The sequence below is a fragment of the Lathamus discolor genome, chromosome 8, assembly GCF_037157495.1.
Source record: "Lathamus discolor isolate bLatDis1 chromosome 8, bLatDis1.hap1, whole genome shotgun sequence".
NCBI lineage: Eukaryota > Metazoa > Chordata > Aves > Psittaciformes > Psittacidae > Lathamus > Lathamus discolor.
The window spans coordinates 19,445,464-19,472,505 of NC_088891.1; the positions used below are offsets into that span (position 1 = coordinate 19,445,464).

Consider the following 27,042-nt stretch of genomic DNA (forward strand, 5'->3'; position numbering starts at 1 on the left):
ATTCCTTGCGGCACTGCGAAACAAGTCTTGATGGCAGATTCAGCTGCACACTCAAAAATGTCGTCAACTTGAAAGTTCAACTTCCAAAACAAGGAGAAGAAGAAGCCTTTGGGAAGGTGCTGCTGCCCTGGGCTTTGACTCGACTCCAGGTCATTCACTGGATAGTGGTGATGTGTGTAAACCAAGAAGGAGAAGAGGTACAGCAGGGCTAGTAAAACACCAAGCAGCACAGCATGTGCATGGTCCAGAGCTCGGAGTCATAGAATGGTTTGGGCTGGAAAGGGCCTTGAGATCTGTGGTTCTGTGACTACTTCCCACAGTTCAGACAAACTCACTGGCTAGTCTCACTTAGCACTGTAATCCTCCACCTCGTTGAGGAAACACGGACTGGGATATTTTGCTCCATCCTCCTACCTCAATAGCGAGAAACAGGAATAGAAAACTGGAAGAAGCATTTGTAGCATTTGTGGGTTTTTGCAAACCTGAAATGCCAGAAATAGCTGTCAGCTGAATCCCATTCGAGCCAGGTAAGTGCTTGTGCCTGAGGTTTAACACCACTCAGTCTTGGTTTCCCCCTGTCGCTACTATCGAACGATCTATTGCTGGCTTGCTTTTCACCTGTTTCTAGATTTACAGTGAATTCCTTGTGTATTGTTTTTCCAACTTCTCCCTTTTTGCTGTGAGAGATCAGTGGGGCTGCTAAAATAACGTTCTCCATGATCAAGTATTGCCTTACGCCTCCATTCAGAGACCTTGGTACACATCCGTGTGAGCAGCATTTATGCAGCACAAGGGATTGTGCTTTAAGTACCAATCTCTTGTGGAATTGCCCTTTAATGTGCCTTTTCTTCTTGTGAGAAGGGCACAAAGCACTTCACATGGGGCACCACCCTTTGCATAGAGAAGGTGTATTTATATATATACATGTAATACGCATGTTACAACAAGAACTGCTAACTTAAAACCAGCGGTGAGATCAGTGTTCACCTCAGATGTTTTTCTTGTTATTTCTTGCAAGCTCCACTTTTGCAAGGCAGAGGAAGGGGCAGCTTGTAGTTTGCAATGCTGCATACGCAAAGGAACTTGCAATGCGCAGAAAAATGAGCGCAAGTTACCAGATTCTTTAGGTAGGACCACTTCAAACAGGGTTATTTGTGCCTCCCGATCTGTGCAAGACAGGTCCCTGCTTTAACCTCCCGCTCCAAGCGGGGCCAACTTCAAAGACTGTTTGCATCGCCCAGGCCCTTCATAGGCTCTCACTATCTCCATCATCTCTGTGGGCCCGTTTCACTGCTTAATCACCACCGCTGAGAAACTCTCACCTCGTCAGAGTTTCCCTTGCTGGAACTTGTGACTGTTGCCTCCTTTGCTGTGCACCTCTGAGCGGGGTCTGTTTGTACCAGCGCCGCAGTTTTGCTTGTTTTGTCACCCGCCATTTCCCTTGGGATGAGCTGTGCTTTTGCTAGGATGTGTTCCTGTACTTACTAAACGTGGGTTCTGGAAAATGGCAAACCTGAGCTCCCTAACACCCATACTTCACCTGCTTGCTGCCCTGTTAGCCTGCCTCTGCCCTCTGCGCCTGACAGTTTTACATGCAGTGTTTGTGTAGAAATCAAAGTTTTAGAGCCTTGCTTTTATAAAAGGGAGGATTTTGGAACAAGCAGAGGGATTTTGTTCTCTTCATTGAGTTTGGCTAGTGTTTGTTCCTCTGACAGTCTCTCTCACTTAGATAGAGTCCAAGAATCATCCTAATGCATATTCCCACAGAACTGGGGACTGAATTAGGGAGAACTCATTTTGAGGAAGAGAATGAGGTTACCTTGCCAACAAGAATGCTCAGTCTCTATGAGAAATCCAAGTGGTTACTAGATGGAGATGGTGCTTTAACCTGCCCGAGGGGAGACTGAGCTGAGCTCTTAGGCAGAAGCTCTTCCCTGGGAGGGTGCTGAGGCGCTGGCACAGGGTGCCCAGAGAAGCTGTGGCTGCCCCATCCCTGGCAGTGCTCAAGGCCAGGTTGGACACAGGGGCTTGGAGCAAGCTGCTCCAGTGGAAGGGGTCCCTGCCTGTGGCAGGGGCTGGGACTGGATGAGCTTTAAGTGCTTTAACCAGATTTAATATTTGAATCGGGAATACTCTGCAGGTGCTGTTTACAAAGTGAGATCAGATGGAACAGGCCAGAGAACGTCAATACAACGTGCTGAAGGAGGCTGCCTCTTCACCCCAGACCTCAGTGTACTGGCAAAGAGAATGTGTCACTTAACTGTCACCAACTCTCTTTTTTAATTCCCGTAACTCAAAGCTACGGTTTCAGTTCTGAATTTGATCTTTTGGGTTTCTTTTATTTTCGGACTGGCTCTTTTGGGCTGTTCCAGCTGACAACATCCCGAACCATGCCCATAGAACTTCCACAGGTAGAAGCTGCAGTTTAATCGGGTAAAGTCTCATTCCCCAGAAGGGGATTCTGAGATCACAGAACCCCAGAATCGTTTGTATTGAAGGGAGCTTAAAGCTCATCCAGCTCCAACCCCTGCCATGGGCAGGGACCCCTTCCACTGGAGCAGCTTGCTCCAAGCCCCTGTGTCCAACCTGGCCTTGAGCACTGCCAGGGATGGGGCAGCCACAGCTTCTCTGGGCACCCTGTGCCAGCGCCTCAGCACCCTCACAGGGAAGAGCTTCTGCCTAAGAGCTCAGCTCAGTCTCCCCTCGGGCAGGTTCAAGCCATTCCCCTTGGCCTGTCCCTACAGGCCCTTGTCCCAAGCCCCTCTCCAGGTTCCCTGCAGCCCCTTCAGGCACTGGAGCTGCTCTCAGGTCTCCCCTTCAGGAGCCTTCTCTTGTCCAGGCTGACCCAGCCCAAATTAAAACAACTGCACTGTGACATTTCAGAGTGTTTGCAGCACTAAACATGCACATGATTTATCTAGCGAGGTTTTGCTTTGGACAGACTTTCGGGAGGCTCTCTCAGGTGTTCACCCTTGATTTGCTGGGTTTGCATTTCCACGCTGAAGAAAGATCAGAGAACAATTGCTGACGTTTCTAAGCGAGCAAATATGCAAAGTACGTGCTAAAACATGCTGAAAGAATCTAAGCTGTTGCCTCCCGTGGCGCTAAACAATTCACTGTACCACGGAAGCAGGGATGTTTAGTGCAGGGGCAGCCTGACAGAAGTGGTATGCTTTGGACTGATGGGTTGAGATCCATAAAATGCCATGATTTTTCACCAGTGTCTTTGCTGCCTTTGCTCTACCCAAACTGCCTCCCGGTCAGCCGTTCCCGGTGTGCATACCCCTGCAGGCTGACTGAGGCAAGAGCATTTGTTTCCAAAGCATACCCTGAACTTGTGTAATGCTCCTGTGCACCTGAAGCCTGCTTTGCTTTCCAGCACTGTAGTATTCAAAGAGCGCTTTCTGAGAAGTGGAAAGCTCTTCAGCACTGCAAGTGTTGCCTGCTTGGCTAATGAATATGCAGTACTTGCAAATGAGTAGTGATTTCCTTTGAATTAATGGGATGGAGAAAGCCAGTACATTGGTAAAACATGCAAAAGACGACAGAGAAATAAAAACCATCTTTCTGCAGGTACCCGAAGTTATGACAAGAAGGGAAGGCAGAAACACAACTCTCTTCATTTTCTCTCTCACAAAGTGGTTTTACTTCTCTCCAAAGAGCTGCCAGATACTGCCCGTGTTAATCAAGCCTCCTGTGACATTGCACTTGCCCACAGTTTCTCTTCTCCTGTTTTTGTCTTTGAAACACCTCCAGGGGTAAGGATGGGAGCTAACCTGGTTCAAACATGTACCGAGCACAAAATGACCCCGCGTTTCTGTGGTAGGAACAGTAATTTTAGGGTATACAGAGTATCACGATGATTTTAGAGGAAATCTATTCATGTTCTTCATAATTATGGCAGACTGTGATTATCTTTCTCTTGGGTAAAACATCAGGGACTAGGTCTACCTTTCAGTGAAAGGCTTTCAGTTGAAAGCTGATATAAAACACTAGAGAAGAGCACGGTCTATGCAATTAATCTTGATGTGAGCTGTCAACTCTGCTGAAGCAAAATGCCAGCAGGACTGCCTGGCACTGTGGAACAGTGCTTTTGGGAGGATGTTCAAATAGCTCCTTCTAAGAGAAGCAAAGGGAGTGTGCTTCAGAGCCGGTACCACAGGGTCTGAAGAACACTGAACCAGCTTTCAGCCAGCAGCTGTAGGTGGGTTCAGGAGCAGTGACTGATCCAGGCGGATGCTCGGAGGCTGCTGCTTCTGTTTCCATAGGAACAGAGGCTGGCTCCTCGCAGAAGGCCAGGTGATTGCAGTGTCTAAACCGGCACAAGTGTGGATCATTTGAAAGCCCCCAACATTCTCACATTGAAATTCGGTGGCCATTTGTACGGGAACGGAGGGCAGCAAACAAGCTACAAGGCTTGCCTAGTTGAGCAGAGGCTTTCCTCTGGAAGCGCTTTCATTGCTGCTGGTGTCTCTAGGCTTTAGGACTCAGACAACCAGGGGCTGGGCTGTTTTAATTTGGAACACAGCCGTACTACAGCAAGCACTGCGAAGCCGTAGCTCCTAGATGTAATTGTTACAGAGGCTTTGAAGTACTCTACATGGGCCTTCTGTTCTCCGTTTCCGTTTCACAATGATCCAAGGGACCACAACATACCTGAGGAGGTTTGAAAATGCAACCATCCTAGTACCTGAGTTATGTGCATTCAGATGCATCTCCTTATGTACTGCCTTAGTGCTTTTCATAGACTCCCTCATCCTGTCTCTGTGTAGACTCAGAGGTTTACTGACTACCCAAACTCAGAAGCATGAACTGTGAAGGATGTTTTGCTTGAAGCCCTGGATGAGCACAACCCTGCTTGTAGATGCTGCTTTTGTATTTTAACTTCTGTCAGGTCCAAACCTGCCACCCAAATCCCCAATAAAAAGCTTTGTGCAAAGCAGCGTATAGTTAATAAAAAGAACATTAAGCTTCCATTCGGATGCACATCAAAAGTTCTAACATGATTTTTACAAAAACAATAGACTTTTCATCACTTTCCACTACAGAACAGATTCAAATGGTGCATTCTCCTGCCAAACAGTATGATTATTGGAATAAACCACCAATACCCTGCCCTGGAGACTGATTCTTGGCCTTATGAGAGAGCAAACCTGATCTGTGACCTTTCGGAGCAGTGGTGGGAAGGGAGCTGCAGTGGCTGTTGGGGAGCACGTTCCACTCCAGGTGTCACTGACACCTCTACTTCTGAGTGGAGCTGTACACAAAGCTCAGGTGAAAAGCCATGTGAATAGGGGGAGGAAGGGAAGGTGAAAGGCCCTAAAGGTTTCTGAAGCATCCAGCCTGGCGATAACCAAACAAACAAGCGGGTGATCACGTCTCATTGCCACCTTCATCCCATTCCCTATAACGCCACAATCTAAACCTCTTGCCCACTGGAAATACTCCTGTTTGCACAGAAGTATCACTGTAACTGTAGGGAAAACTCCATGAAGTTCAGGGTGGTTTCAGTAGAGGCATTCCAGCACTTAGCAGCCAAGGTTCATTGGGTTTGCTCCCCTTCCCTGTGCCCTGCACAGCTCCCACAGCCTTCCCGGCCTTCCCACAGCTCAGGCCGCTCACACCAAAATATGAACCCAACGACGAGACCTGAGAGCTGAACGCTGTGCTGTCTGGTTGCTATGCAGAGGATGGTCTTAGGAAGATTCCTTGTCCAAGTGCAGCGTTCCTTGTGAGCGCTCTACAGAAGACTCACGAGACTCTCCTGACTCTTCTGGTTGGGAAAGGGACGGAGATGAGTTCCTGGGTCAGTCAGGAGGGTGGCGTACCTTCTAAGACAGACAGCTCTTGGGAACTGCTGTTTCTGGGTGCTATTTCAAGCTCTGCTAAAAATTCAAGCCTAAAACAAGTAACTGTATGCTACGAACCAGCAGTTATAGAATCATAGAATCATACAACAGTTAGGGTTGGAAAGGACCTCAAGATCATCCAGTTCCAACCCCCCTGCCATGGGCAGGGACACCTCACACTAAACCATCCCACACAAGGCTTCATCCAACCTGGCCTTGAACACTGCCAGGGATGGAGCACTCACAACCTCCCTGGGCAACCCATTCCAGTGCCTCACCGCCCTAACAGGAAAGAATTTCCTCCTTATTGCAGCAGAGCAGCTCAGCACAAACTTAGTAAATGCCCACTGCAAGACATTTAGGTGTGATTTGGTGCTTCGGCTTACAGGAGAAAAGGCAAACAATCCTATCCCAGTTTTCCTGAGCCCGGCCATGGCCAGTGCAGCAGGGAAGTGCACCCGAGGCTCTGCGGAGAGCTATTCACCAAGCAGAGGTGGGGAAATGAGCATGTAGGGTTATGGATTCTGTGCGTTCCTCGCACCTTGGAGGCTGTGAAGCACCAACCCCATCCCAGGCCCGCACTCTCGCACTGATGTGCTTGCCCTGACTGTTTGCTGCAGGTTTCGGTTTCTTCAGCTGCAAAACTGAGGCATTTTCCTCCCTTTTCCAGAGCCCTGCAGAGCCTGACTGCTCCTGCCAGGCACAGCACCCTCTGCGCATAACCCAGCCATGCGGGTGACGGCTCCAAAGCAAGCATCTGCCCAACAGCTCGGCTTCGTCAGAGCCAGGGGCTGGGCTCGCATCAGCTGGTGTCTGCCAGCTCATCAGAGCACCTGAAGCAGGAGCATGGTTTAGGCTCTCCCCCAGGCAGCAGCAGGAGATGAACTCCCCCACAGCACAAAGCTGGGGGCGTGTGAGAGGCTGCTCCCAAGGGAGGCGACTGTCCTGGCTGGGACAGGCACGGAGCCCGGTGTCAGCGCCCACCAAGTAACCGGCTTTCTGCTTGGAGGCCAAACCACAAATAATGGGGAAGCAGGATATGGTTTTGGAGGGCCAGAGTGCCCTCTGGGCGTTGTTGTGAGACCCAACAGGAGCAAGGCTATCGACACAGCTCAGATTTGGAAATGGTGAAAGGAAACATTCAGTTTTAGACAGACAGAGATAAAATACTCTTTAAAAGGCTCTTTTTCTGCTTACAGATCGGGTGTTATGAGCAGTGCCCAGGCCCTCAGAATGCACGTTTCAGGGAATTCTCCCTGTGGAAGGAAGCATCACTCCTCCCTCAGCACCCTCCACAAGTGAATCTTCACGTTTCTCCTGCTCCCCCTCTCATGCAACGATGCTTTTTTCCTGCTGCTTATGACAACCAAAGCAATTTCACACCTCCCTTCTGCTCTCCGCATGCCTCATTTGTCCTTCCAAAGTCTCTGCGTGTTCCCTGCCTTCTTCAGACCACAAGGAAAGAAACTCTCTGACACACAGCTACTGATTGCCCATGGAGGGACCACTGGTACCTGCACAATGTCTGTGAAGCATCACTTCAGGGCCCGGTGCCAATAAACTCTCAGCTCTCTCATCACAATTGTTTTCTCAAGAGTTTGGATTTCACTTCTAAATTTCCCATCTCTTGGTTATTCACAGCAACATTTACATGAGGACATGCAAATCAGAATGTTCTCTATACAGACATACAGGTATCTAAAAGTGTGCAGACACCTGCACACTTCAGTGTTCTTAATTTAACCAGTCTTGAAAAGCCTTTTCAGTTGCAGAAAGGCAACATCGAGCTACACTTGCCGTGTGCAAACACATGGGCCCCTCCAGCCCCAGGAGAAACGTGGCTCGTGGGCTTCTTTTACATGGTTTTCTTTGTCAGACCACAGCATTCTGTGACAGTTTGGCACTCATTTCCTCCACAGCTTATCTCTCTGTATTGTGCTGGTTTCCTTTGCATTTCAATCGCTCTCTCTCCCGTAGCTCATCAAATCATAGAGCTGAATTTTACCTCTTCGGTTTTTAGCTTGCGAGCCTCTTACACACACACACGGCACGGAGCAGCCTGACATCACTTGACATCTCCCTGCTTCCTCATTTCAATATGAACTGTTTACCAGCAGAGAAACAGGTTTGGGGTTAGGGTGCTGAGCGCGTGCATGTCTCCCTGTGTGAGCCACGGCTTTTATCCCCTCTGTCCCGTCCCAGCCATAGGTCATCACGTGGAGCTGCCTGAAACTGCCCAATGCTGTTTTCACCAGCCTGACTTCAGAAGAGACAGGTCTGTGGATGTGCTTCACTCTCTGCTTTGGCTGGGGTAAAGCAACAGGGCTCAGAGCTGTGGCTGCTGCAGCTCTCACCCAAGAGAGAACTCGCTGAAGGATTCCTCGCCCTCCACAGAGTGGTAATAATGACACAGCTGCAGTTTAAAGATGCATTTTGGGTGAGTATTTCCTACATTCAATATATCTGCATGTAAAAGTCTCTTAAAATACAGCTTGGCTCTCTGTATAGCTCAAACCTAATTTAATCCTGTTCTGTGCTTTAAATTTAGTTTAGTAAAAGCCCAGATTTGACTCCAAGTGACCACCTACTTGTCTGGTAGTACAAGTGCTAGGTCCCTGGCAGAAGGCTGCATTGTAAGAATACATCCAGCCGCCATAAACCAACCGGCATTCCCGGTTCCTGTGCGAGGTCCAGGAGCCGCCTGCGGAAGGGTTTGTGTGTCTCTCAGGACAGTGTCCCTCTGCAGGAGTGTCTCCCAGCGCAGGTGAACTGTTACTAATGACAGGCTGGATTCTCTCATGCTTGCTGCTCTGGCTGCGTGCAAATGCTGCTGCTCGGCCACCTCTGCAGCCCGTGCCTGCTTCGAGGTGCAGGAGGGCATGCACGGGGTGTGGAGGTGCCCAGGGCTCAGGCAGAGCACCCGGAGGAAGAGCCAGCAGTGACACTCAAGAACCAAGCCCAACACTCCCTTAAAACCAGTGGATACTAAACCATGCAGATACACTCTGTTCTTGTCTGACTTCTGGTTGAAGAACCCTTTCGGGTCTTGTTTTCAAGCTCCTTCTCTGCGGTTACAAAGTAAAAAGGCCCTCATCAGTTTTCTCTCCAGGGAAACCTGAAGTTTTCTTGCAATTGCCTCTGGTGTGGGTATTTTAAGGAAAAAAGCAGCAGCATCAACAAGTTCTAACATTGCAGAGTTGGGTAAACAGGATGTTTCGTGGTTGCCTCTTGTCTGAGCAGTCATTTTCCAGCATGACTTAGAGAAAGACATGAAGGCTTATGAATTCTTCCTGCCATTTCCCTATCAGGCCGAGTAGAACAGTCCCTTTACAGTGTGCTTGCTGCTTGTGTCTTCTTTCTATCCACGCACCCCTCAGGGCAAACCCTCTCTTGGTACAAACCAGCAGGGCAGGAGCAGGAACACATTTCGGTGAACCCCCTTCCTCCCAGCACCTCCAGGAAGCCCTCCCCACCCCCAGCACCACATTTGAGCAGTTACAACAAGCGCAATGAGGAAATACACGAGTTCATTTTGATGTTAACCCTCACCGCCCCCAACCACATCCACGCGAGATGCTCCGCGCCTCCTCTGCTGCACAGCTACTGCCTGCACAGTGCAGAGCACGGGGCAGGACTGACCACAGGCCAGTGCTACCCGGGAGCCGCAGCTCTGGCATTGCTGAACTGCCTTTGGGAATGTGCCATCTGACCCTTAGAACTGCCACATTTGGTGTATTTACTTTCAAGATCTTGGACTTCAGCGAGAATAAATCAGTGAGGCTCCAGTGAGGCGTCCTCCAGGGACTGGACAGGGTTGGGGTGATGAGCACCAGTTGGCAATCTAGCCAGGCCAGTTCTTTCTGGCTCTTCCTCCCTCACCTTCTCTCCTGTGCTTAGTCATGTTACCATGACTATAATCCTTGCTTAGCTTTGAAGCTAACACCTTCCTTAGAGGAAAGCATCTCTGTCTTTAATATTGTTTGGTTGAGAGCATTGTCTCACCAAGCTCGATTAAGAGGGCAGGAATATATCTGGTTGAGGATGGCAGTTTTAGCTATGCAATAATAAGCCTTTTAAAATGAAAACTCACAGGATATTGCATATTGTGGCAGAGGCATGCAGCTTACCCCCCAAATCACAAGATCAGCAATTATTTTTGCATTCAAAAGGCTCTGTTATGCCCATTAAGTGAGATGGAAATGTGTTTGCATGGTTTGCTTCAGTGAGCAGTTATCTCCTGGATTTGATTTGTACCATAAATGGAAACTGTCTTTATCATTAAAACCCAAAAAGCATATTTGCACCAGAGCAGATTGCTCAGTACAGATCCCTGATCTCTAAGACCTGTCTGAGGACACTGCTGCACCCTCACTGTCATTCCTTCTGACAAGGTACACCAGAGCAAGAGCTCCCTGCTTTCACCATCGCTGAACTCGTGCATAGGAGGAAGTTTCTGTAGCACCTAGAGCAATGTGAAACACATAAGAAAACCCTAAAAGCTGCAGATCTTCCCAACTAGCAGAGAAAGAGCCCCATTCATTCCTCCCCAAAGTCCATCAAACTTCCTAAGAACAGGGTGTGCTGTATTCCAGGAAAATGCAAATTGTTCCTCATAATAGGTATAAGTTTTAATCTCTCTTTTCCCCTATTACATGTAGCCATGACTTAATCATAGTCCTACACCACAGCTTTCACACTTGCTTTGGAGCATGGCCGGGGCTCAAACCAGTATATTTCTTCATTTCAGTTTGGTTCTGTATCCTCCACACACCCTGTGATGGTTTAAGTCAAACTTGCTCAAAGCCTCCACCAAAATGTGCTTCTCAGCACCAGGTTCCTGTCCTCTGTTGGTAGCTTTTGGAAAACATTAGCGAGATGGAAACACAAATCAGTTTTGACGGCTGGTGCAGGGCAGTTGCTAATGGATTCATACTCTGCTGGGCTGCTACACAAATGTAACAGATGTTACCTGTCTTCTCCAGCATCACATCAGCCAGGTAGGCACATTCCCATGTTAATGGGGAGAATGTCTGCTGAGTTTCGTGTTAACTGGGTTATGTTAATAGGCAAAGAGCTGAGCAAAACCCACTAACCAAGAAGGTCTTTCCCCTTGTCACAAAGATTGAGTCTCTCTCTTATTCTGTGTTCCTGTACTTATCATTGGCTTTTCCTCTGAAATGCTTGTTGCTGCCTTTTCCTTGTGTTCTGTTCCTTCTATTGTGCTTTCCTCCAACACAGCTGCTTAGCACTCCAGCTGCAACCCTGTGAAATGCAGCTATTTCTACCCAAGGGGAAGGCAGGTGCTTACTGGCCTCACCCATCCGGGAAGGGGGAATGAGGAAAACTTCCAAAGGAGGTGTTTGGTTTTGGGGCAGGCTCCAAAGTGCCCAGAGTTGAATGGGAGCAAATCTATTCCCTTGGGCAGCTTTGAATCAAACTCAAGGGGCCAAGTCAGTCCTGGAAAATGGCTCCTAAGGTGCTTGGAATTAGGTGTGTGAAGTGCTCTCTGTTCTCTGCTGTGGGATGAGCTCAGGGCTTGTGCACTCTCACAGCTTTCGTTTAAAAGAACAATTAAGCTGGAGATACGGGCCAGCAAACATGATGAACATGAGATAGCAAGATGTGCCTCCCTGCCCTGCTCTGGACTTCTCCTTACCACCTTCCTGCCAGTGCAGTACCTGTGGTCAGATGCTACAGCAGTGGGAGATACGGAAGTGCTGAAGATAAAGAGCCTGTTACAAACAAAGGTGCTCACCTCACCTTTCTTGTTTGACTCCAGGCTATATTCTACATCAGGTCCAATGCAAAGTTGAGTTTGTAGGTGAACCTCTCAACTGTTACTGTAGCTTTTTCACACAACAGTCTATTATACATGCCAGGAAAAGATAAACTATTTATGAAAATAATTACAACTTCTAATGAGACTCTCAACTGTGGAACAAGAGTGCAGTGATGATGGTAAAAGTCACAGTAAAACTATTTTATAGACCTACTAGGTGATGTACTGGAGAAATATAATGTCAACTGGTTTGATCAGAAAAGGAAGTCTTTTTTATACCAGGAACTGCTTTCCTGTAGAGGTTAAGTTTCACGGGGCCCCTTCTTCTGAAGCAGGAGGAAGTAAGACAGGGCAGGTTTGTTGGGACGGAGAAACAGGGGCTAGTGAGGGCTCCTGCCAGCCCCTGGCACCCAGAGCAGGACTGGGATCAGGCAGGGAAGGACATGGCTGCCAAAGCTTTCACCCTGGCACCTCAGCTTTGCAAATGGCTCTGCACCAAAATCCAAGTGAATGGGACTGCTTCAGTTGCATCTGTATCTCATGACACCAGGCAAATTAAAACAAACAATCTCAGTGCTCACTGGCACACAGGCAGGCCAGGATCTGCTGTCAGTGCATACTGCATCCCCTGAAGTCAGGATCTGCTGTCAGTACGTACTGCATCCCCTGAAGTCAGGATCTGCTGTCAGTACGTACTGCATCCCCTGAAGTCAGGATCTGCTGTCAGTATGTACTGCATCCCCTGAAGTCAGGTCTGTTGTCAGTATGTACTGCATCCCCTGAAGTCAGGATCTGCTGCCAGTACGTACTGCATCCCCTGAAGTCAGGATCTGCTGTCAGTACATACTGCATCCCTCTGAACTCCACAAACTGTGAAATGGGGAATAGAGGGGGAACCAACTTGGAAAAGTTGACCTGATTGCCCAGCTGGGTCAGCTTCCAGTGTTTGCTGGATCATCTTCATCTCCATGGAAGAGGCTGCTCTCTTCTTTTTCATGTGTGATTTCTTCCTGCATTCCCTCAGCTGACCTGGGAAGGCTCCTGGCTCACAGGGGCAATGAAAAGCACTGGTGAAGGGGGTGCAACCTCACAAGCAGAAAACCTGATCAGTTGTCATGGCTGTGGGAACACTGGCGCTTCACAAATCCCTTCTGAGCACAGCACAACAGCCCAAATGAAGCTCAAATGAATTAACACTCCCAGCACAGGTATCAATAGTGAGACAAACAGGTCAATGTCTACTTCACCTCCTGTATTCCTAAAACAGCGATAGGAGGGTCTGTCAGGAGCCAACTACAGCACATTCAGCGTGGTTCATTTCCTTGGTGATGAGCTCAATTGGAAGGACTAGAGTTTTATGTTTGCAGCTTCTGGTTACCTGCTTGGTTATGTCCTGCATGTGGCACACCAGGCTGAGCATCTTCCTTATGAGGAGGAAGAGTATAAATGCAGTGAGCTGGTCCTAAGGCTGCAGAAGGCTTTCCAGAACAGGTAGATTAATGGCTTTATGGAAAGCTCATTTTAGGCCAGTGATTGAAATAATTAGACAGCTAAATTATGTTTTATTAAAAGTCCTGATGACCATATGCAAGCAAGCACCTTATCTAGGGGCTGTGACTGCTTAAATTGGTGGATTGATGAAATCACTGCACCAGTTTTGTTAACATTTTTAACATAGTTCTGTTCTTTCTGATCTGTCCTCCTCTGCAGAAACTGGGTCTGCTTCAGTTCAGAGAAACAGAGGGTTCTTATTTATGCCAACTTTAACTGTGCCATGAGTCTGCATTTTAAATATGGGATAGCTGAGCCATCAACTCTCGATTCACCCACACATACACAGACATGTTTAGTGAACACCACCTAGATTTAAACGCCTGTTTGTCACACACAACTTCGAACGGGTCCTGTAACAGTGCTTGATGAAAGGGTCGGAGATGTACCCAGTACCCTGACACTGGGTACCACTGACAAGTCCTGCCTCCACCTCCCCTGCTCCCTGCACCACGCATTTAGACACCTTCAGCCACCTCTCCTGCAGGCTCAGCCATCCCAGCTCCGCGCCTCTCCTCCCACCACAGCCTCTCCAGGGTGAATCTCAGACTCTCCCTGTGGATCTCATTTCAACATGGTTTTCCTGCAGGACTGGTGATTCATGGCCCATCCCTTTCCTCCCACAAGGCCTGCACCCCCCCAGGGCAGCAGCATGGGCTTGCACCACTTCTGCTTCTGCAAAGCTGACGGTCACTGACTGGAGACACTGACCTTGCTCTGCTCTGAATTTCAACCCAGTTCCACCCATTGCATGCTTGTGGGGAAGGCAAATGAAGCTGCTTCATGAACAGGTTTTTCACTATTATTATTCAGCTCGTTTGTGCTCAAAAGACCTCTTTTCCTGATTCTGTTTCCATGCCATGCTGCAGTGAGGTAGGTTCTGGCGGGCAGGTGGCACAGAGAACACTTGTTTCATCTCCTGTTTAATCTCAGTTTTGTAATAAAACCTCTCTCAGCAGCCACAGTTCAATAACCTCCAAAGTTCCCTGCGTGGTTCAGTAGGAATGCGGGGATCTGAGGCAGGGATGAGGTGAGGGCTGCAGGGCACGGCTCTGCATGGGGACCATTCAGCACTGCTCAGGTTGTCAAGCTTAAGGAAAAAAAGTGCATTGAAAACATGCATCCAGCTCCCAACAGCTTTTCAGTTCCCAAAGATTTGCTCCCTGACTACAGCCACAGTTCAGAGCATCTCCAGAGTGGTGGGTAAACAGTGAACAAGGCTGAGGAGCTGGAAAGTTCCATAGCTCCTGGTAAACCACTCCTGATGCAACTTCATTTTCGGTTGAAGTGGAAGGCATCAGTTGTCTACTCTTAGTCTTAAGAATTAAGTGAAAACTGGCCAGCTGGGCTAGCTCAGAGACACGAGGATCCAGGGTCCAATCAGATAAACACCAACTTCCTGTTTCTTTTTGTTCTTTCAAGTAACAGCTTCCCACACCAAGATGCCTTTTGGTGCTGCTCTCAATTTGCCCAGGACTGGTTAATTCCCAAAAGGAAAGAAAACTCAGAAATAAGGGGTGGGGGCGAAGCAGAAAAGCAATCAGGAGCTCAGCAGCACAGCTTGACTGGAAGTAGGGGAGCTGTTTTGGAAGGTAAAGATAGGTTTTGATGACCAAGTTCCCACCTGGTGAAGGCTTCCTATGGAGAGGGAGGTTTAAGGTGACATTTCTAACCAAAGAGGAGACCAAACTCAAACAACAGCCCTCTGGGGGAGCTCTGCAGTGGGAGACTTACTCTGGGACAGGAACGGGAGCTCTCATGGCCCACAGTCTACCAGGCATGCCTTCCCTCTGCTCCAGTAGATTCATCCACAAGTAAAACAGCTCAAGAAAGGAGAGATTAAGATGAAATTCTTCTTCCCTATAGAGACAGCAGATGGTGGATAGTGTGCTAGCTTAGGCAATGGGATGTCTCAATCAGATCTTCCTGATTCAGAGCTTCAAAGTGTTCCAAAGTAGCTATGCTGGTGTGCCTTAGTGTGCACCCACTTCTGTAGATCTTGCCCATTTCCTATACCCTAGGAGCTTGCAGCAGAGAGGGGGTACATCAAGCTAAATACCTCCTTGATTCAGCACTTCATAAAACACCAGAAATGATCCAGTTTTACTTAGTTTTGTATAAGGCAGGAGCTATTCATGCAAGTGGGAGCAAAGACAGAGGAATGCTTCCTGGAAGGTAATGCAGTAGTGGCACAGTTGTTCCATTGGACAAACTGCTTCACTTTACTTACATGACCACTTGTCTCCCCCCCTTTTAAGACTCTAAAAGCCGAAAGTTGATTTTGTCCTGTTGGATTGCACAGTTCCCCAGGACGCTGTGATACACCATGCTAACGGAGCGTAGGAATATGTTGCATCATGCTGAGTAACAGGAGATGTTGAAAATCATTATTTAGGTGGTAAGGATCTCTTGTGAAATTGAAATGGCAATCTATAGCTTACTGAGAAATGAACTAAAGGTTTAATTCATTCCCTTTGTACTGCAAGACTCTGGGAAGATTTCCTGATGCTTTCTGCTTCCCTATGTGGCAGGAAAGAGCACGGACAAACTCTTGCTCATCTCATAGGGGAAGCAGAGAGTGTGGGTGCAGCAGAATGGTGCATTTAGTGCCTTTTTTCAGGACTGACAGGAAACAATTCTAAGCTTTCTAAGACGGGGAGTAGCAAGACACATGTTTTTAATGAATTAATGTACCAATGGAGCAGGGCTGGTTCCAGTGGCTATGTATGACCTGCCCAACAATTGCCTCTGTGCACGGGAAAGTCAGGGTTGCTTCATGTTGCCTCACTCACAGCAGTCTGAGGCTGGACCCACAGTGCTTGCAGGAGGAGAGGAGCTCTCTTATAGAAAAGACCTGGAAGTGGATGAACTAAAGAGGAATAGAAACAAAAATAAACCCTGACCATAGTTTTGCATGAAACAGAAGTATCCTCTACTTTTAAGATTCTGTTTCTCCTTATTTCACTTCCAGTTTTTCTTGTGTAGCTAGTACTTTTCAAGAAGAGGCTGAAGCAACATCTGATTGGATCTTCTGATGGAAGGCACCATGCCAAAGCAGTGCTGTGCCTTAGGAAAGGCAGGTGCAAATGCTCACACCAGGCCCCTCTGTTGGCTCCCAGGAAGAAGCCACCTTGCTTTATGGATTTAGCTGTTGTCTAAAGTCACCGCACGGAGAAAAGGGGTGCAGCCACCTCAGACCTGTGTCACACAGCCACGTCAAGCTCTGATGTAAAACTAGCGAGGGATTTTGCGTCCTCCAGTCTCATTTCTCACCATTCCCATCACAAAGGTTGTTCCAGAAGTTTGTTATATCTGAATTTCCTGAATGGATTCCCAGCTTTTTGTCACACTTTTTATTGTGATGCACATCTGGCTGCTGGCCCCTTTCTCCTTTTCCTAGAGCAGAAGCAGTAGGAGCATGCCATGTCCTGAAGGTGGTCAGGCACATCCTGAGACCCCCACCTGAAGGAACTTCAGGCCAAGGCTGAAGTTAGAGAAAACTAGTGGAAATGGGCAATAAAAGCATGATCTCAACCTGGAAGAATATGTGCAATTCAAGGGAAGGTGCCTTGTTTTCCCTGGCTGCTTTACAATTCAAGGCGCTTGGAACAAACAATAAATGACAGATGATGCTCTTCTATTCAGTGTGAAAGAGGTGTTCTTGTGATAAAGGCAGCATGAGATTTCCATTTCCTGACCTTGCTTGTGACCTTTGTGGAAGGTTCCTGAATTGAGACATTATGAAAGACAGGCAGATGGGCAGTGGAAAGGAGGTGATACTGTGGCATGTCTACAAAGCTCTGCTTCTGCCTTACGAAAGGTAAAGCTGCTTCTATGTAACGTCTGGAAGAAGCTGAAAGTTCAAAGATCACTGTCACATCCTTCAGTCTTCTGGCTAGAGCTTGGGTTTTGTGATATGTAAAAACACTGCTCTGCAAGGAAAAACAGAACGCTTGCACTCCTTACAAAGAGACCAAAAATTACACTACAGCTTTTCTTCCCTAGGAAGCATTGTGCATTCTAAGAACGTTATTTAACCAAATTATTGGAAGGGAAACTAAAATGGAGGTAATAAGCACAAACAGAGTGCTTTTATTAGACTGGAATCGAGACTTTCCAAGCCTGTTCCCTGTGTGGCATTAGTCTGCCAGCCAACAAACCACCTGCAGAAGTTAAGGCAGCTTTTGTGCAGCAATCCCTTTGTAGCTATATTCAAATCATGGGGTGATTAAAACTGAAGAGAGCCAAATATCATGCTGCCACTATAAGAGTGCCTGATACACAACACATGAGCAGTCCCAGGATGCCAATGAGGAGGGTGAAGGATGAGGAGCAAATTCATCTTGTCAGCAGAACTCCGAAACAGCCATTTCCTTCTTAGAGAAAACCCGAAATATCATAGAGGGCAAAACACCACTGGGAAGCTGCTGGGTTTGCTCAATGCCACCAGTTCTGCAACGCTACCGTGGAGTTTGTGAAATCTCCACTGCAGTTTGTTTCTGAACATCCCAGCTGCTGGAGAACTGAAGCCTGATGCGAATCTCTGCTTTCATTTGAAGTTCTCTAGCCTGCCTCGTTACAGGGGGAAGCACAAGGCAGCAATCTAGCAGCTCAGCCACTGGGATGCTACACATGCAAATGATTATTGAAGGTTCCATGCAAGGTTCACATCTGTGCTGTGGCTGGCAGTAAATCCTGCTGACTCCCAATGAAAGTACTGCATCACAGTGAAACTGCAAACTAAGCCTCAACTGAAAATGACACTCACCTCCCAAAATTATCACAAGTCCCAAGAGAGCCATCTACATCCTTAGCAACCATCTACGTTTCTAGTGTGCAAAGAGTGAATTTACAGCTAGTCCCAGCCCACCTGCCCGTCCCTGCTTTTTTCTGCTTGTGTGGAAAAATCACTCTTGTATAAATTCTGTTGTCAGTTCAGTGCGGGGAAGCAGGAGCAGTCACGGCATTCCTGTACATCCAAGCCATTCTGGCCAGTAAGAGAAAGAGCTCTCACATGGTACAGCTGAATGCAACATGGACATACACTTTTGAACTCATTAACCACTTTGTTATCACACCAAAAGGACTCATCTCACACCAAGCATAGGAGACTGTTTTGGTTAGAGGTTTCTGCTGCAACACTGCAGATACACAAATCAGTGGCTGCTACCCCATTTTGGTTTGCTGTCTATTTCGGGATAGCCTGAGCGCGGCAGAAAAAGAGGAATAAACTCCCTAAAACCTCTTGGTATCCTGTGAATATATTCATAGAGAAAATGGGAGAATTTAAAGCATCCTGGAAAAAAACAAAACACCATAAAGTGATTCAATTACAGTGAAAACCCAGGACATGCTAGCAAACATGCAGCCCACTCCAGTGTACTTTGAGATTATAAATTATGTTTGACTCCTGGCTATTAGATCTGTTTGCTGCTCACCAGTAAATATGAAGCCCCTGACAGAGCTCTTGACAAGGAGACTAGCAGATCAAAAGATCAGCATCTAGAAACACTCTTTTTAAGCAGGGCCAGTACACAGAGGTATAGTGCAGTGATACAGTTCATTGATATAACCCAGTTGGTAGAACTTATTTTCAATCCAGGACTGAGATAGGAGTGATGCAATTGTGGATAGAAAGCATTTCTTTCTGACAGCTGAAAAAGGTGTTGGCAGAATGATGCTTGCTCAAAACTCACTGTCCCCTGTTCTCTCTAAACCTTCTCCTCGCACCAGTACATGTTAATGTTTGAGCCTGGAAAAGGAATCTGAAGCTTTTGTTTTACTAAAATTGTCAGGAGTTTCCCATACTACACAGATGAGCTGTGTGCAAAAGAAGTTTGATTTTCCAAAAATTACAAAGATATCCCTAACGGATTTGGTTTCATTTTCTTTTTCTCTTGAAGATCTCTATGAAGACTTTATTTAGGTGAGTTCACAACATTTATCATTTTCAGTCCAAGCCCCATCGTGATAATACTCCTGATAAAAGCCTTGGGCAAATACTATTAAGAACAAAGACAAGGAATGCACTTTCAGAGCTCAATATATTCAGACTTGAGAGAATGCTTTTGGAATACTTTTGAATATTTGCAGATAACACATTTCAACTACTTCCTGAATGAAGGCTCGTCAGGCTGATACGGTAGCTGTGCTGTAACTGCTGGTGCTCGTACCACTACTGCTTGCAGTCAGGCCCACCTTACATGTGCAAACCAGTCAACATGCAGATTTTGATACTATCTGTGCCATCATGGGAGCTCAGCACCATCCTGCCACACACCAAACAATGCACCCAGTGTCTGCGGCATAGTTATTTCTTTCCCAGCCCCATTTCTCCATCAGGGTGCTGATACTGCCATGCTGTATCCTGCGGTTACTCTGCCTGTGTACCATTGAGGACCTAGTTCCCTGCAAAGAGCAAGGGAGCAGGCTTTGCAGCTGGAGGTGCTCAGAAAGAGAACCTATTTTGCTGACTGCAGCTCCCCTGAGCAATGCAGAAGCTGAGGTGGAGCTGCAGTGGCAGTTACCAAACAGGACCTACGGCTTCAGGTGCAAAGCACTTCCCTGGGGGAGATGCTAAGCTGCTGACAAGCCAGCTTATCCTGCAGGAGCAGGCAGAGGTACGAACTGTGGTATGGAAACACCTCTAAAAAGGGTTCTGGGTCCCAGGATGGTGTCAGAAATGCTCCAAGAAAACCAGCCACAACAGAAGAGCTCACAGTTCCTACAGCACAACCATAACTTGATCAAGTCATGTCACCTTCTGAATGTTACCAGTTGGACACATAAGGATGCATGGCATAGCATATGCTCCACAGAGAAGCCTGGATATTTTCCCTCAGTTCAGTCCACTGTAATAGCTATTCACCAAAACCGTGCCCCAGCAACCAGTAAAGCATTTTAGTCTTTCCTACTTGATATTATCGCAGCAGTACCCTCGTGACTTCAAACCATAGACGCTTGCTCTTCAAAAAGCCTTGCAGAGCTCTCTGAGCACCCGCAGCACAAGGCTCAGAGAAGCGATGTGCTGTAAGGCTGATTCTCAGCTAAAGGCACAAGGCTTGGCACAAGGTTACTCAGCTTTGTGCCACCAGGAGGTAAGAAGAAACTGTCACCTCCCAACTGTCTGCATACTGAACTTTCTACCCTCTGGGCAGGGAACTGACACCATCGGCATTCCCGCTTGCAGCCATGGAAACCAAACTCCTCAGAGCCTCTCCCTCACGGCTGCAGTGAATGATCTCTCCCACAATTAACTTCTGATGTTTACCTGCACGATTGCCTATGGAGAAACTTCTGCCAGATGGGATGACACAGTCCCAAGGCACCTATCTCTGTAGAAAAGCGCTACTGTGAGGGAGCAGCAGTGTTAAGCCCCAGAGGAAGAAAAAAATGGAAAGAAGAAAGCGTATCCCAGTGTGCTTACTGTCAACACCTCTGCTTGCAGTCTTCCATGCCTCCTTTCAAGTGTCCAAGGAAAAGCTACTCCGGTTAAACGAGAGCATAACATGTATGGGTTTCTGTCATATACTCCCTTTCACATTCCTTTCATCTCTGGAGCAACAGTGTTACTCATCGCACTCAAGGGAAGCAACCTTTGTAAATGAGAAGAGGAGAAGAGATGCTGCCTCTGCATTAGCTGTGATTTTCCCCATGGAAGAATCTCAGGACAATACAAATCTGCCTGTAACACTGAAATCCCTTTGTCAAGCGCTTGCTTACAAGCGATTATAGGTCTGTTGGACAATGCAGATGAACTAATCTTTTATATTCAAATAACAATGAGTAAATCCTCTTTCACAACTGCACATGCTTTGACTAAGCGGAATCACTTTCTTGGCAATGAAACGAATGAGTGGTGGTGATTCAGATCACCCCCTTCCAAGCAACTACCTTGTTGTTGCTGTAAGCAAATGATGTTTACACATTTAATGAATATATTTATTACCTAACTAAAGCATTTTTCTAATTTCTAATAAAAAAGAATAGTTCTTTTACTACTCATTAGTTCCAATCACCATGAAGTCCCAGCTGAGAGGTGTCCAAGAAGGCAGTTTTAACAGCCTAATGGTAAATGGAAAATAGAATAAAGGCAAGACAGCTTAGCAAGTGTAGATAGTTGTTCAGTGTGATACAACCTTGCTGTCTTGATTGTCCTGACAAAGAAAATATGTGTCTGTTATGGTGCTATACAGGAAATCCTTAAGAAACTAGAGAAGAATAACAAAACAGGACAGAACAGGCACAGCAGAACAGACACTATTCTGGATGACACTGGTGGCCTGTGCTGAAATGGAAATGCCTGAGCTGGAGGAAGGGATCTCGAGATCTCAGGGTTAATTTCATTCAGTATATTCATTGGAGATACTGGCATAAGACCTGTCTAGAGCCAAATCCCCTTACAGGGATCAGCCACAGGGACAAAACCCAGGCGAGTCTCACAAGCAGGAAGTGATGTCTCCGTAAGAGGAGATTTCAGCTCTCCTTTAGATGCAGCTACAGTGGCTCCATTTTTAACAAGTTCAAGTCTTACTCATGTTAGCAGGCAACAGGCAAAGCAAAACTGTGGAGTAAGGCACTGCCTGTTTGCAGTTGGCATACATATGTGCACACAAGGGCACAGAACGAACAGTGAGAACACTACTCCCATCCCCTGCTTGGTAGAAAGCCTGTGATCTAGGAATGAGCAAGTGCTATTACAGATTTCACATTCAAACAAGTATCTTTCTGTGTACATTAAAGGACTCAAATATTCCTATAGTTATCATAAGTAAAATCTGGCTTTTGCATTTCTAAATTCATTGAAGTAAGGAAGTAGGAAGGCAAAAAGATGGAGCAGAGAATCTGTTGTGGGCAGTGGGAAGCAGCAGTAACCTCTTCCATTTGCACTAGTGCCAGTAAAAATGCCGGTGCACATCCTGGAGGCAAGCCTGTTTGCAGAGCTCCAAGAAGACTGCACTGCTGTGCTACCCAGGGCAGCACAGCTTACAAACGATCCTTTAACTCAGATGTGCTGCAAGTGAGCTTTAGCATTTACTAAAGAGGGATGTTGAACAGAAATGGCAGAGTAACTTTACAGCGTGCTCATACTCTCGGTTGTTACTCGTGGCAGTGTGCCTGACTGCTGGGGTCACACAAGCCCGTATGTTATTTCACTCACCTCTGGGAAGCGTTTCTGGAACAAGGAAGCTGTGTGCACAGCTATGGGATGTAGTGAATTGCATCTGGAAATACACCATCCAAATGTCTGGGCTGTGAAATGGTTGTGGAGAATGTGACCAGAGTGGTTTCTGCCAGGCAGAGGAAGCAATCTGTGAGGGTGTTTTACAGCAGCAATGCCTTTAGTCATTGGGATGTCCTTAAAGAAAGAAAAAGGGAGGGGGGGGAACTGACATGCACACTGCCTATCATCAAGAGCCTTTCCTGCTTTGCTCTATGGATGGCAAACCCTTGCTTCTTCTCCTTTATTTCACAGCAGGATCTCTCCCTAGGATGTGTATGTAACCTGCCCTTGGAAACATCAGGAAAACTGATGTTTTGGTTTTGAGATCCTGTTTCTTAAGGGGTGACCATATGCATCAGATAAGCCTATGTCATCCTGTTATTTTCTTGCAGTGGCAACAGTGGTAACAGTGGATCCATTGCACTGTTTCTGTATACTTTTATCTACATTATTATCTTGTCTGGCTCTGCAGCGCAGACACTGCTGGTACAGGCATTTGTCTATGTCTCTTGTGGACCATTATGCTCCTGTCTTTCCTTTCTCCCCCTGCTTGTGATAAGAGTGTCCATTAGGGAAGCAGGAATTACTGCTTTCAAGAACGGCAGCACTGGAAATGTTACTACAACGTGCAAGCTTGCAAAGATGTTCTGCAGAAATTGATCCTGGCTCTTGAAGCAGCCCAGGGTTGCAAACCTCCACAGAAGCCCTAGGACCTGGGTGAGCAGCACCGAGGCTGCCATCAGCCACTGCCATTCATCCCCCTATTCCTCTTAGTCCCAGCAATAAGGAAGCAAAGCCACAAGCAAAAGTGTGCAACCACTGCTTGACAGAGGATCAGTCCCAAGTCCCAAAATGCAAACAGCTCTTTTCTTCACAGCCATGGTGGGAAGCAATAAACTAGTGCATTTATTAAATGATAACTGCTTAGGGGACAGTGGATGGATGTATAAACTGTGTTCAGTTCATATATAAGCACTTACATTGTACATAAACTGCTTGAGGGAAGGAACATACTCATTCTCTTTATGGTTACACAGTCCATGATTTTACCATAATGCTCTAACATAAAGCCCAGACAACATTCCCCACTACATTTTCAGTAACATCATCACTATGTACTGGTTAACTGGGGCTCTCAAAGTAAAAATGGCTTGTCCTAATCCTGTTGTGAGTCAGTGGAAGGACCCGGAGCAGAACACAGAAATCCTCTCCCAGTGCCACACTCGGAACATGTGGCAACTTTACTCCCTTCCCTTTCTGGGTGTGTTCCCACTGTTTCCTCAGCAGCACTGGCTGGGCTGCGGCTCTGATTTACCATTGCTGCAGTGCAATCTGGAAGTTGGGAAAATGACAAAGGAAGTACCAGACTAATTGTTTTTCTTCTCATTACTCGGATGTTTTTGTCTGAGATGCACTGGGATGTGCTCTGATAGATCACATGGACAGGGGCAAGCCTGACGCATGGACTAGTGTGGTGGGGAGGGACTGCAGTCCTAGAGCACAGCAGAGGAACGGGGCCCTTGGCAGAGATAAGAGCCCCGGCTCTGGGGCAGCAAACACCTCCCAGCTCCATCACCTTGCCTGTCTGGTGTGGCTGGCTGGAAACCCTCCAGTTGCCATGTGGGGTCACAGAACAGGACAGGTTGCAAAAGGACCCAAAAGCACAAGCAAATCCCATGTGTTGCGCAGGAGATGGGGTGGTGAATGCCAAAGCAAAGGAAGCAGCACTCATGGGCAAGCATCTCAGAAATACACACTTCCAGTTTCCTGCAGATCCCACATCCACAATCCTAAGCTCTCCACATGCCTACTTTCTTGCATCCTCCCATTAAAAACCCCACCAGTAACAGGGTGGCTGTGCCACTGCCCTGTGGATCAGTGTTCATCCTTCTCCACTTGCACCTCCACAGCAGGTCACTGTCTTACTGAGAGTCCTGTGCCACTGAGCTGACTCTGACCATTCCTTTCAGAAAACGTATGATAAGAGGAGCTGTTGTCCTTAAGAGCTGCTAATACATCTCGGCTCTGCAAAGAACACACACCCAAAGCTAAACGTGACTTCCCTAAAAAGACAGCAAGAGCTGCTTTCCACACAGCAAAATGTGCAACCCACTGCACTTTTTTAGTATTAAAAACCAAACTTGGTTTAATAAAAACTTTTACAGATTTTCACTTTGGAGGAACCTCATCCCTGCCTGTGCCCTTAGCCCTGTCCCAGTGACCACTGCTCTGGCCAAATCTAAATCCATTGGGATTTCCCAGTTTGCTCCATATGACAGTAGGTGTCTGGTAAACCTGCACAGCTGGTGCACAAATCAGCTCAGCTCTTTATCTTTCTGTCTTTAGTGCAAGGAGTTCACCCTCCACACTGGCTACGAGGTGCTTGTACAGCGGCTGTTGGATGGGAGGAAGATGTGCAAAGATGTGGAGGATTTGCTGAAGCAGAGGTAAGAGAATCAGAGTGAAAGAGGTCTGAACAGCCTCTGCTTTCTGTCCTGTTTGGCATCTGGAAAGGAATAGCAGGCTGGTTCTGAACTTGGTAATGACACTAGGTTACATAGGAAACCTGAGTGATTTGAGTCCAAGCCTTGTGATGTAGACAGCAAACAGGAATCCCAGAGACTCAAGAAGGTTGAAAAAGCAAGAAACCCAGAGCTCCTTCAAGACCCAGGTCTTATCGGTCCAGAATCACACAGTAGCACACACGCCCCCAAGTAGCACTATTGAGTTTCCCCTTTTGCAGGGAGCAAATCACTTGCACGTTTTCCTTTCTCTTTGAACTCACTGTTGCCACAGGCACTGTTTTGGTTTTCTGGAGCTACCAGCAATGGCCCGTTTTTCTAATACAAACCTATATAAGATGCTAACAGAAGCCTTTCCCAAGATAGCCTGCATCGTTCACTGACACTACCAGACTTTGAATAACAACCTCGTACTTTGTGTCCGTCCTTTACATGCTGCTTGGGTGCCTCTCAACAGCTGCTGTAGGCTGCTGACACTTTTGTGGGTGAGAAAACATGTATTACACAGCTGCTCTGACTCCTTTGCCATTCAGTTTTGTACTTCGTACTTGGAAAAATAAACCTGAAATGTGGTTCTGGTTTAAGTGGCTGGGTTTTAACATTGCTTCAGCTTGTTCTCATGTCATTCATGGGACAGGGAAACCTAGAAGCTGTGTGCAAGAGTATTGGAATTAGGAAAGGCAGCACCAAGATGTGAAATGATGGTGCCAGCCCCCTGTCAAACTCCTCTGACCCTCGGTTAGTCTAGTCCCATGCCTGAGGTTTCAGGAAGAGATGATCCAAGGGTTTTGCAGGAGCTGGGACTGGCTTACGAGCCAGCCAGGCTTTTTCCCCGTCATATACCAAGCAAGCCTGTGTGCAACAAGCAAGCCAAGTGGGACTGTAGCACTGGGGATGTTCTAATTGCTGTACATCCACTGGCACTAAGCAAAGGCTCTGCCACTTGTGTTTCTTGTTATCAAAATCAGAAGAAAATTAACCTATTTTACTTCTGCAGTATTATGTCTCTGGAGTATATTTCTATTTCAAAGAAACTACATCCATCTGATGTGAAAATAAAGTGGTACTTCAGTGTGGCCTATCACTATACTTTGCACCCTGCTCTTCTAGGAGGAATCCCAAAGCAGTGACATAGGAACAGCCCACTAAAACTCAGCCATTTCTAGCACAGGATGACAGCAATTAATGAACTGCACATGCAGTGTTAGATGCATGGGAGCCACAGACACAGGCCAAGAGCAGCCTCCGCTCCAGGCTACAGTGACCGTAGGCTGCTGTATGACCAACACTGCTACTCCGCCAGCCTGACAGATACTTGGGACTGGGGGAAGTCCCCAGGACGAGCCTGCTGCAGGTCAGGAAGATGATTACAAACCAGTGAAATTGCACCAGAGCCACTGGTAGAGCTGCCTGCAATACAAAGTACTCCCAGCCATCAGGCGCAGAGGAACAGTCGAATTCATGCTTGCATGTTCTCAAACAGAGACGTGTCCTACAGTTGCCGTGCTGAACACTGTGAAACCTGCACCCAAACCACTGGAAATCAGCAAATAGCAATAATAAAGCACAGCGTGGCCAAACAGGAGGATGGGTGGAAGAACAAGCCAGCGGGGTTGCATGGCCTCGCCCCCACATCAAAATGCCTTCTCTGAACAAAGAGCGTGTTTCTCTAAGATGCCAAGTTTCAGGCTCAAAACTGTTTGAAATGCTTTGAAACCGCTTTTGAGAAGTGAAATTACCCTAAACGCCCCCTTTCCCCCACCAAATCCTAGCACCAGGCTATCTGTTCATTATCCATTCAATAGATTTTAGCAGCTACTCGAAGCCTGAAAACTTAGTTCCACCCTGGTCTTGCACACAGGAGAAAAGCAATAACAGAGAACAGAAGTTTCTTCCAGAGCTGGGGGAGTGGGAAACAGCAAAGTACTTGTATTTCTTTATTACCCATAGAAACAGAACCACTTCCTGGAGTCACCAGTTCCGGTTCCCCCTTAGGTGAGACATCGCATCGTATTGTGCCCTCCACGAAACTATCGCAGCCTCACCTTCCCCCTCTGCCTCCACCGCAGCTCTTTCAAGCTGCACCGCATGTTTCTGCTGCTGCTCCCTGCTCCTGTT

At 47.2% G+C, this 27,042-nt stretch overlaps 1 protein-coding gene across 2 annotated transcripts in view; it reads left to right on the top strand.

The window, feature by feature from the left end:
• Window positions 1-7,636: 7,636 nt before the first annotated feature.
• PSTPIP1 (proline-serine-threonine phosphatase interacting protein 1) overlaps window positions 7,637-27,042 on the top strand; it is a 49,240-nt gene continuing 29,834 nt past the window's right edge. The window contains exons 1-3 of one of the 2 annotated variants that reach the window (XM_065688572.1): window positions 7,637-7,974; window positions 8,052-8,286; window positions 24,749-24,849. In XM_065688572.1, coding sequence (XP_065544644.1) covers window positions 8,254-8,286; window positions 24,749-24,849 — 134 coding nt within the window. In that variant the 5' untranslated portion in view covers window positions 7,637-7,974; window positions 8,052-8,253. Of the gene's footprint in view, window positions 8,287-24,748; window positions 24,850-27,042 lie in introns of both variants that reach the window. The other variant, XM_065688571.1, reaches the window with a different exon arrangement.